We start from the raw sequence: 12,120 nt of genomic DNA on the forward strand, positions 1-12,120 counted from the left end.
TGAACAGTGAGAGACAGAATAACAACAAAAAAATCCAGAAAAACAAATTTCAAAAAAGTTTTACATTGATTTGCATTTTATTGAGTGAAATAAGTATTTGACCCCTTTGCAAAACATGACTTAGTACTTGGTGGCAAACCCTTGTTGGCAATCACAGACGTCAGACATTCCTTGTAGTTGGCCACCAGGTTTGCACACATCTCACATCTCAAGGAATTTGGGTCCACTCCTCTTTGCAGATCCTTTCCAAGTCATTAAGGATTTGTGGCTGACCCTTCAGCTCCCTCCACAGATTTTCTATGGGATTAAGGTCTGGAGACTGGCTAGGCCACTACAGGACCTTAATGTGCTTCTTTTTGAACCACTCCTTTGTTGCATTGGCTGTGTGTTTTGGGTCATTGTCAGGCTGGAATATATCCATCCACAACCCATTTTCAATGCCCTGGCTGAGGGAAGGAGGTTCTCACTCAAGATTTGACGGTACATGGCCCCGTCCATTGTCCCTTTGATGCGGTGCGGTTGTCCTGTCCCCTTAGCAGAAAAACACCCCCAAAGCATAATGTTTCCACCTCCATGTTTGACAGTGGGGATGGTCTTCTTGGAGTCATAGGCAGCATTCCTCCTCCTCCAAACACAGCGAGTTGAGTTGATGCCAAAGAGCTAGATTTTGGTCTCATTTGACCACAACACTTTCACCCAGTTCTCCTCTGAATCATTCAGATGTTCACTGGCAAACTTCAGATGAGCCTGTACATGTGCTTTCTTCAGCAGGGGGACCTTGCGGGCGCTACTGGATTTCAGTCTTTCATGGCGTAGTGTGTTACCAGTTGTTTTCTTGGTGACTATGGTCCCAGCTGCCTTGAGATCCTTGACAAAATCCTCCAGTGTAATTCCTCGCCATTATCATGATCACTGAAACTCCATGAGGTGAGATCTTGCATGGAGCCCCAGACCGAGGAAAATTGACAGTCCTTTTGTGTTTCTTCCATTTGGGAATAATTGCACCAACTGTTGTCATTTTCTCACCAAGCTGCTTGGCGATGGTCTTGTAGCTCATTCCAGCCTTGTGTAGGTCTACAGTCTTGTCCCTGACATCCATGGACAGCTCTTTGGTCTTTGCCATGATGGAGAGTTTGGAATCTGATTGATTGCTTCCTTCTGTGGACAGGTGTCTTTCACACAGTTAACGTAATCTCAGCTCCTTACCTGTTTAAAAGACACCTGGGAGCCAGAAATCTTGCTGATTGATAGGGGATCAAATACTTATTTCACTCATTAAAATGCAAATCAATGTAGAACTTTTCTGAAATGTGTTTTTCTGGATTTTTTTGTTGTTATTCTGCCTCTCACTGTTCAGATAAACCTACCATTAAAATTACAGACTGATCATTTCTTTGTCAAATGTACAAAATCAGGAGGGGATCAAATAATTTTTTCCCTCACTGTATGTATAATTACTGCTAAGATAAAATATAGAAAACGTTACTGTTAAAGTCAAATGATATAGCATGCAATAAAAGTACAATGAATCAGTGAATTTGAGTTCAATGTGGGTTTATTATCAGTAATGATAAGTAATAATGAAGGTAATCATTAAAACACACACACACACTCACACACACACACACATTGGAAAGTTGCCTAATCACAGGCCTCCTTTCTTCCTAGTTTGCTAATTTCTCAATGAGCTTCTGGGTAAAGTCAGTGATCTCAGTCATCAGTCTCTTTTCCATTCACAGCATGGCCAATGCATTCAAGAAGAAGTGCTGGAAAAGCACTGAGTGGAAGCTCGACCATAACTTGCCTGCTGATAAATTTTCTTAACTAAATAAATTAATTTTGTGAATCCTATATGGAGCAGAGACTTGTATTATCATTTAAACAGTTTGCTGTTAGCTGACCATGTCTGTCCTGTGGGGATTTTCTTCTGTGGTTTCTTCCAACCTGTGGCACTGAAAAAGGAAGAGATGCCATTGTATTGCAGGGCAGAAGACATCCCTCCTTCATACTACCACCATTAGGAAATGACTACTGTACACACAGACCCATAACCCTGGGGGTGCATGGCACATGTGCTAACCACTAACATCACTAACACTGGACATTGTTACAAAGCACCTTTACATAAATTTCCAGATCACTAATGAGTAAGTCAGAGGCAACAGTGACAAGAAAAAGCCCTAATGATATGATTTGAGGAAGAAACCTTGAGAGGAACCAGACTCAGTAGGAAACCCATCCTCATCTGGGTAACACTGGATAGTGTGTTTATAAATCATTTCCCTTCTATAATTGAATATTGTATCCTTGTAGCACGGATGAAGGAAGTGTGGGTGCTAAGGATGCTGCAGCTGCAAATTCAGGATTCTGTAAACTTCAAATGCTGCTGCAGCTGCAAAAACACTGATAAGAATATTAGTACATAAAAAAACAAAGAAATAGTATTTGTTGTAGTTTTTAAGTGTTGCATATATTACATTCTTCCACCACAGCAATTTGTCAAAAATGAATTTTTTAATTTATCAATGATTGATACATTACACTTTTTAAATGTTCATAGTTACATTTAATGTTATGGAACATCCACAAGACTCAAGTTTTCAGGACAGAGGAGCTTTATCTTTAACATGACACATTAACTGAAAAAAGAGAGACTTGTGGAGGAATGAGTGCATATAGCTACTTAACATATAACGTTTGTGTGAACAGGAACTAACTCCCATGTCGGGAAACTTACTGACTGTTACTGTTTACAAAACAAAGACACTCCTTACTTAAATGTTAAATAAATGTCTCTTAACAGAATATGGTATCACGTTGACAGTTACACGTTTTCTATGTTATACAACAAAACATTTATAAGTGATTTATTATTAGATTTGAATTATGTAGATTGTCAGCCATGAATGAGCTGTTATAGAAACATTAATGTATTAGATGGAGCGCAGTAGTATATAACATAATCAGTTATTTTACCTTATCTTAAATATTCAGATCTATCGTGCTATATTAAAGGTCGGTTAGTTATTACATTTGCCTTGCAGCTCCAGGGTGGCGGGTCTGACTCCCGCCTCTGCCCTGTGTGAACGGAGTTTGCATTTTCTCCCCCTGCTTTGGGGGCTTCCTCCGGATACTACGGTTTCCTCCCAAGTCCAAAGACATGCATTGTAGGCTGATTGGCATCTTTGTCCATAGTGCATGAATGGGTATGCTCTGGGATGGGATGAAGATTGTCCTCTGCCTTTTGCCCTGAGTCCTCTGGTATAGGTTCCAGGTTCCCTGCAACCCTGTGTAGGACAAGCGCTACAGAAAATGGGTGCTATAGTAGGTGTGAAGGTGTGTAGGTATATTCAGGTGTGAAGCATGCCACATGCTTTTAAAATATCAGGACCTCCAATGTAAAATGCCTTCCTGTAACCCTACCCTGTAGAGAACTGTCATCTTATCCACAACGTAATCCTGCGTCACACCTGGTGTTACTGAGACAGGTTCAGGATCTACCATGACCCCCACCAGGGGTTTATCTTCAGTGGTTACTGAAAATAAATGAATAATAAATTTGTTGTTTTTTTCTAATGCAGCTATTGATCTGTACACGATTTGCCCAGGAATAAGCACAAATCATCAACAAATCTGCAAACATATAGAAATAACAAAACGTGATATTACACTGCATATTATTTTACATTTCTATTTACAAGCACATATACCTAGCACCATTTCCCAGACTCCAAGCACTATTGAGCAGCACAGTAAAGCAAAATACAAGCAACAGGTTATCATAACACTTTCACGCAGGGTTAACAAAACACTATCCAATAAAGGCAAAAAAAATTATACACATTTGTAAACTGCAGGTGAAGCAAGTCCTCATATATGGGGATAATGAACTGAATACTTTCAAAAGCTCTATAATTTATTAAACTAATTGGCCTTAGCATTCCCCTCTTTTACATTCCTGAACCCTAAGGCATCCAGCAACTACATGCAAACTGATTAGGCGAATATTGCCTGATAAGTGGATGTGTAGAATCATCCATGGAGTCTAAGAGGTTAAGCCTTTACATATAGTACTATGTTTACTCAAAGCACACTTTTAAGGCCTAAACCATAAGCATAAATTGATGCCCCTAGCATAATCCAGTCCAATTTGGAAAAACCAACATACAAAAACAAAAAACATTTACAAATATAGTTAATAATACTTCATGTCAGCATACAGTGCGACTTTTATATACAGTAATAAAAAGACATAGCTCACAGGTCATGCCATTGTAATTCATCAGTGTTAGAAAGTTCCCAGGAAAACAGGTTTAATCCCCCAGGTTGGTACTGTGAAGATAGTTACAACTGCGTGGCAAGAAGAACAGGAGGACGCAGGTTACCCTTTTTGTCATGGCATCATTTCACAGTTACGGCTTTTCTGTCTCTCACTGAAAGTGTTATAATACTCATCCACAAAAAAAAAAAAAAAAAAAGCATGAGCACATTTGAAACATGCAGCCAGGGAAAGTCAGTCCCACAGGTAATACCACTCAATCCAAGTATATGTCATATAAAAATAGATTTTTTCCTACAGATGATAAATTGCTAACATTGCAATAATCATTTGTAGAACCATAAAGTTTGTAGAATAACTCGGTTGTAGAACCATTTGCAGTACAATGGAGTATGTCACCTAGTTTTGATTTTGAAACATTCAGGTGTCAAAGCTCCAGTCTCAGTATCTCACCAAGATCTCGCAGAATCCGAATGTCAGCCACTCTGTTGTGGCTCAATGACGGTGCCCAGTGCTGAAGTCTGAGAGCTACACTATATGAGGAGTGTGATGAAGAATGTTTGTATGGAGCAATCGAGTGGTCTCCGGTGCTAGTACGATGTTGTTGGGTTTCGATTTAGGCCATAGTGTACCGTTATTATGCTCAAAGTGATTGGACATGGCCTCGGATATTTGTGAGCTTGCAGTCTCGCTGTCTCCATTATCCATACCATCAGGTTCTATTTGGCCCCTGGAAAGCTCAGACCCTTCATCAACTGGCCTCATGTCATCCTCGTCTGTATGTATGTGGTAGTTTGAATTTATGGGGGAACGATGCCCTCTGCTGCCTGCTCTGCTGCTAGTTATGCTTCCTCCTCCAGATTGTGGTCTTCCATCTGCTGGTAGAATGGCGCTACCGTTCCGAGACCTGATAATTTCAGCAGTCTGCTCCATTGGAAAAGCAGAAACCGGTAGAGGAGGGTGGAATTGGCTATCCTATAAACGAAAGAAAAACAAGAAAAAGACAAATGTAGTGAAAAGGGGTGAGAGAGCTAAAGGTGAGAGAGCTAAAGCACAGGCGAGAGAGCTAAAGCACAGGCGAGAGAGCTAAAGTACATGCGAGAGAGCTAAAGCCCAGGCGAGAGAGCTAAAGTACAGGCGAGAGAGCTAAAGCACAGGCGAGAGAGCTAAGGCACAGGCGAGAGAGCTAAAGCACAGGCGAGAGAGCTAAGGCACAGGCGAGAGAGCTAAAGCACAGGCGAGAGAGCTAAGGCACAGGCGAGAGAGCTAAAGCACAGGTGAGAGAGCTAAGGCACAGGTGAGAGAGCTAAGGCACAGGCGAGAGAGCTAAGGCACAGGCGAGAGAGCTAAAGCACAGGCGAGAGAGCTAAGGCACAGGCGAGAGAGCTAAGGCACAGGCGAGAGAGCTAAAGCACAGGCGAGAGAGCTAAGGCACAGGCGAGAGAGCTAAAGCACAGGCGAGAGAGCTAAAGTACAGGTGAGAGAGCTAAAGTACAGGTGAGAGAGCTAAAGCACAGGTGAGAGAGCTAAAGCACGGGTAGTCGAAGGGCATTATGGGTAATATTGAAGTAAAAGTTACTTTACTTCATTAAGTCTCCGAAAATAAAGTTAATGACAAAAAAGTGGTTCAGTTTGGATTTTGTTGTGTGCTAATGACAAGTCGGTATAGTCAGTTTAAATCTACGAATTGTCAGAGAGCCACTGTTGGGCCTAGCAATCTATAGCCTTTACGTGCTATAATTAACAGGTCAAAAGTAAAGTTAATGGACTGGAAAGCAGCATGCCTTGATTGTGCCTTACCGCAGTCATAACTCTTTTAAATATACGTGAAACACACGTATGAGGATGAACTGCATAATAGTGTACGTACCAGATCACTCATCCTGACAAATGGCTCCATTTTCAATCGATTAGAAACTCTCTCATCATCTTTCTCTCTGTCCAGCATTCGCTCCCTGCCTCGTCTGGATGTGTTACAAATGGCAGGTCGACCCAGAGAGTCTAGTCCCACAGTGGAATGACTGTCTCGAGAACGGGGACGGTCCTGTTTTTTTGTTGATATTCATTTAAAAAAAAAAAGGCAATGACAACTAAATTGAATTCTATCTTAAACTGCATTAAAAGAGTTGAGACAGAAGAAATCAAAAACCAACCAATGAACTGAGACTGGTCCGAATTGTTCCTTCAACTCTTAAAGGGATGGAATCCTCCATCTGATAAGATAGGGCAGGGAAAGGTAAAGGGAAATGTAAGATGCAATTAATTCATACATAATGTACAGTTAATCCACTGTTGCAGGGATGTTACAGTGGGAGTTTAGGCTGATACCTGGTATTTATTTTCAATGCTGACTGAGGCAACTCTTCTGATCGAGGCCTGTCTGGATAGAGTGCTAATTTCTTCTCTGAGAGAGAGAGAGAGAGAGAGAGATTTATTACATAGACTCTTTAGTAGAGATATTGGCTGAAGCATTGAATTCTCTATAATGAATGAAAAGAAACCAAAATATGGATTATTAAATACTGTTGTTATATCAAAAGTGATACAGACAAGTCCTCTGTAATAAACTGTAGATGAATGAGTGAAAAATGTTCCGTCTTACTTTTTCTCATCCAGCTCCATAACCAGTTGTTTGTTTCTTTTTTTGTGATGTCGGTTTACTGTTATTACAACAATCACTAGAATCAACACCAACAAGGCTGCAACTCCTCCAATGATGATCAGCAGGAGACTGTCGAAGGATGTCGGATTTTTTGGTTCCGCTGTTGTACAAAAAGATAACACACACCTGTTAGTGTATACACCTTCTACAACTCAGCTAGTCCTTTAATATAGCCTATTTAAAAAAGACAAAGTGCAGTGCATGTCGTTGTACATGCACTAGAGGTCAGTAATGATACGCACATGAAAAGATGAAGAACCAAATTCATGTGATAAAGCTCTTGGAATGTTAGCTATAATACAACTATATACATTTCTTCTTATGAAAAACATAATATTAAATAATAATTACTAACCACTGTATGGTATAAACACCAGTATAATAAACAAAAACAAAAGGATAGACACCATTTTATTAAAAACAGAGATGCATACCTGCTACTTCTATTTTTATGTCCACTTTCCCAGACCCCACAACATTAGTGGCTACACATTTGTACACTCCAGCGTCTGTTAATCTGAGAGGCCTGTCAAACCTCAGTATATCCTTCTCCACTGTCACGCCATCTGGTAAACCGCCATCTTTCCTGTGTAATAGATAATATTGTTATATGCATATTTCAATTTATCCTAACAGCTGAAGTAACATGGAGAGAGGCAGTGCACGCCAATGATAATTTAGCAAGGATCCAAGGATTGAATTCATCATTTTCAACTCAAGCCAATCATGAACTATGCCTCATTTCTACAGCCTATGAAAATTCAAGGAAGTGTGTGGTAAATGCTTCACATGATGATTTACATGATGCACAAAACCAGCAAGAGTACTTTTGCATGCCATCATGTTTACCCAATTCAGGCTCAGACATAATGCTCTATGACGTCCATCCTTTCCAAATCTATGTCTACTCATTTACGAGTCATCTGCTGTTTTTCCAACTTTCTCCTCCACCACTCCCTCCTTCGTGTGAAAATGTGTATGTTCGTGTGTGTTCCTGACGGTTTTGCACAAGCTGGAACATGACACTAGGATGCACTTACTTTACTTGCTTTGCATTTGCACCAAGCAGATACAGAACAGGTTCTCCCACTTAGGGTGCCTGCCAAAATGTTTAATGAGCGTGTGTGAGTGTGTTTGTGTGTTGTAAGACAAAGTTCAGGAACCAAGTATCTAACTGCCCAAATGTGCTTGGAGGCTCATACGGACAATTGCAAAATTAGGAATCTGTTTTATGGCATAATTACAAAACAAATGTTATCTGAATGAAATAAAAAAGAATCATATAAATGAAGTCTATTGAAAATTCACATCCATGATGTCATTAAGGTCAACAAACTGCGTACAGGAGAGTTCGATCTGGCTAAGAAATGATTCAATCAGGGTGTGTTAATGAATTTCGATTGAATCACTGTCATACCACACCTTGAGCCAGGATTACTGTGGCATTTAGGCAGAGAGAAAACACACACAAATAACAGCCTTTCTTTGGAGAGAGCTAGGGAAAAACAAGTATTATTCATCTAGTTTTTACTAGTCGCTTATCAAGGCATAGGTTGAAATCAAGTGTCAACTAGAAAGAAATTTCAAGAGATTTCACGAATTTAAGGCTAATGCAGTTGTATTGGTTTGAACTTACACATGGTGTCCCAAAAGTCTCCATACATACAGTAAAAAAACATTCTTTGACGCCAAGAGTCTTGACACGTTTGGAATATTGAACTCATGAAGTTTACACGTTTTCAAAAATGAAACTAGTTTATCTTCAAGTTGAGTCACATGTTTAAGGTTTAACCATCTGGAAATGTCTTTCAGTCTAGGGGAAATTGAAACATTTGTCGCAAAAGGTTTTTCAAAATTTTTCATACTTGTCAGGTCCATACAGGCCACAAACAACATTTCCCAGAAACCACAATGGTGGGAGGATTGGCTTCACCTCTACCCTTTCTTGGTGCAGCAAGAAGAACACAAGAGGCTGTGTCAGCCTTGGCATTTCTGGAGGCAGGTAGATAAGAGAGGGTGAAATGTAAACTGGAAAAATAGTGACCAGTGTGCTTGGTGAGGGTTTATCCGTTTAACGGTTCAGAGTTACTCCAGGTTCTGGAAAAGTGTATTGGTATACCAGGAAAAAAACCAGCACAAAGGTCATTTAAAGGAACGCATTCAAAAGTGCAATTACATTCATAACAACAGATGAGTTCATTGTGAGTGTGAGAGGTGTCTCAGTGTGTGTTTACAAAGAAATGGCAATCATGTAGAGGATGATTTGTGTAAAAAAATAAAAAAGAACATCACATCATAAGCATTTTGCTAATAAGTGTTAATTTCTCATATGTATGAAGACTTTTGGCACACTCTATACTATAACTGCTTATAAAAATACACCACACTCGTTTGCTTTTCCATCAAGGCATTATTTGTATTAGCTTGATTTTACAAAACCATACAGTAGGACAAATTTCAGACAACTGCTACCAAAAACCATCAAGAATGCAGTGAAGTTTGTTTTAATTTGTGTAATTATCAGAAGATTTCACCTTTTTTGAGTTGCACATGCTAATTTATTTTATTTGCTTTTCAGAACAAAAAAAATGGAATTTTTAAATGGAAAAAAGAAGAAAACTATAGACAGAAAGTCAGACAGTTGTGGTAATTTACCTGGACCAGGTGAAGTTTTGTGGTTTGGGGTTTCCTGCACCATTGCACTGTAGTTGAGCACCCTCAAGATCCAAATACCAGTTCTCATTATAACCCGAGATTGTTGCTTCCGGAGGGTCTAGCACACACACACACACACACGTTGCAGTTGCTTTTCGATGAACATAAAATTAACTGACACATTATATCCAATGGTGTTAATAATAATAATAATAATAATAATAATAATAATAATAATATCAAAAATAATTATACAATATTAATGCTGCTACTGAGAACCACATTGTTTAAAACTAATGCAAACCACTCTATTCAGGCGGTCACACCCAAACGGTGTTTAGATAATTTCTTGTAACATAAGATGTTAAGACAATGAATCAGACAGAAACTGGGTAGTCACAGTCCTGAGACAGACACAAAACAGATGCTAGGAGCCAGCCTCTACATGTTAAAACACAAGTTCAGAGTAGCTAACTAAATGGACCTTGTAGTTTCCATCTGGGGGACAAAATGGCTAATTATGTGTAGGGATGGTAGAAATCTAATCTCTTAATGCTTGAAATCTTGTCATTCATTTTCTAAATTAAAGTCACAGGTACACTAACTTTAACTGACGCATGACTAATAAGTTGTTAAGAAATGTTATAACATCTAACAAAGACACTACACTACACAGACACATAATTGGCATGCAAGTAAAACGCAGGCAACGTTCTAAATGAATCTGACATGCCATCCTTCTGTGACAACTATAATGACAACCTCTATAAAACATGACGAGATTAAACTCACAGTGCACCACAAGCTGATTAGTGAGCCTCAGTGAACTTTTCAAAGATGGGTGCCAGACCAGACAATCCAGTTTACGTCCGTTCATACTCCTCAAAGGGTGAAGTAAGTACTGGATGGAAGTGACGCCGTTGTCCAGACTGCGGTTCTGGCTCTGGCCTGGTAGATCTGTATCCCATGAGAGACCAGGCTGAGGCTTTGCCATTGCACGGCACGTGGCAGCCAGCCGAAATGACTGTCCCTCAACTAGAATAACAGGGTCCAATGTGGAGATGGGTTTAGCTGAGGGGATAGAAAACACAAGTTTTAGGTACTAAAATATAATTAGTTTATATATAAACCTAGCTGCATAATGAATACACTGCAGAAAATAACAGCAAGTTACAATATCTTGAATTTTGCCAAATTTATCTGCTATTTCTTATTATAAATTTCCAAAAAACCAAATCTAATATTATTTGGGATATTTCTAGAAATTGGTTGCTATAGTAAAGCCTTAATTTTCTTATAATTCAAGATAATTTTGCTTCTTTCTAAAAATGAATGATAAAGAATTTTTTACATATTTAATATAATCAACCAAATAGTTGAATATGTCCAGAAATAGAATTCTTAATCTATGATTTGGTTTAATGTAATCATATAATAAGAAACAGTCGACTAAATTCACAATATTTTAAGATATTAGATATTTTAAGATTAAGGCTAAACGGCTGAAGATGTTGTCATTGTATACACTCTATTGACAAGCAAAATGTCATCTTAAAACTGTCCAGTAACAACCAAATAATGACCTGTTTTTTCTCCTCAGTAACATTTATTTAGTCATTTTAATGAAAAAAGCTGATTCAATGCATCTTTCTATGTAGTTGATATGTTGAATATATATTTTTACAAATTTTATTTGATTTAATTTAATGTTAATGCATTACAGATGATTACAAAGACATTAAAACTCTCCCTACAGCCTTCTTTTTAACCTTTACTGACTGGAGGACCAATGACCTTTAATTCAATAAGAATGTCAGTTTCAGTTTTAGATACTTACAAGGACATTATCATTTTCAGGACATTATCATTGTCATCAGTCAATTCCCACCCCCTAGCCAGCTTTCCATTATCACATGACTGCATCTTTTCAAACTGTTGCCCTCTTCCTCATACACACGTTCATGAGTCTACCCAGACAGGCATCTCCTGACTACGTAGTGAATGCTTTTCAGTTCCACCAATGGAGGACCAATGACCAGCCTCAACTGTGGTATTATACAACAGTCCACTAATTTGATCGGACAAACAGTTTTCCAAGTCTGCTGTGATGTAGGCATCACATCATATATGGCATCACACAGCAATGATTTATTTTTTTTGTTGATGGAGAAAATATAAACAACATCTTTGGCCATATTTTGTCTGAAATATCAAGTTACTGGGGATTAAACACAATGTTACACTCACAGTCATGGGTGTAATATCCTGCTATTCAGTACCACTCTACTGCACTCTTTTTATGTGATATTGCATAAGTATTAGTCAGTGATAGAATCTGATACTGCCTTGCCCTGGAAGTTATGTACTGTCATGGAGATAATTCTGAAATATATGCAACTATTTCGCCTTGACCGGCATGCACACTGTGAGTCACCGGACAGAGTAACAGAAAAATGTAATACATTTGTGTATCTATTTGTTTTCACACAATTTTGCATCATTTAATGTAAATGTAAGTACCTGG

The 12,120-nt window shown here is 38.8% G+C and overlaps 1 protein-coding gene across 2 annotated transcripts in view; it reads right to left on the bottom strand.

The window, feature by feature from the left end:
• Window positions 1-1,652: 1,652 nt before the first annotated feature.
• nectin4a (nectin cell adhesion molecule 4a) overlaps window positions 1,653-12,120 on the bottom strand; it is a 14,968-nt gene continuing 4,500 nt past the window's right edge. Inside the window, exons 4-11 of one of the 2 annotated variants that reach the window (XM_058395623.1) lie at window positions 10,389-10,667; window positions 9,597-9,714; window positions 7,376-7,527; window positions 6,882-7,041; window positions 6,608-6,683; window positions 6,433-6,492; window positions 6,150-6,323; window positions 1,655-5,254 (exon numbers count right to left, since the gene is read on the bottom strand). In XM_058395623.1, the coding sequence (XP_058251606.1) occupies window positions 4,808-5,254; window positions 6,150-6,323; window positions 6,433-6,492; window positions 6,608-6,683; window positions 6,882-7,041; window positions 7,376-7,527; window positions 9,597-9,714; window positions 10,389-10,667 (1,466 nt within the window). In that variant the 3' untranslated portion in view covers window positions 1,655-4,807. Of the gene's footprint in view, window positions 5,255-6,149; window positions 6,324-6,432; window positions 6,493-6,607; window positions 6,684-6,881; window positions 7,042-7,375; window positions 7,528-9,596; window positions 9,715-10,388; window positions 10,668-12,120 lie in introns of both variants that reach the window. The other variant, XM_058395624.1, reaches the window with a different exon arrangement.

This window comes from Hemibagrus wyckioides, linkage group LG07 (assembly GCF_019097595.1).
Source record: "Hemibagrus wyckioides isolate EC202008001 linkage group LG07, SWU_Hwy_1.0, whole genome shotgun sequence".
NCBI lineage: Eukaryota > Metazoa > Chordata > Actinopteri > Siluriformes > Bagridae > Hemibagrus > Hemibagrus wyckioides.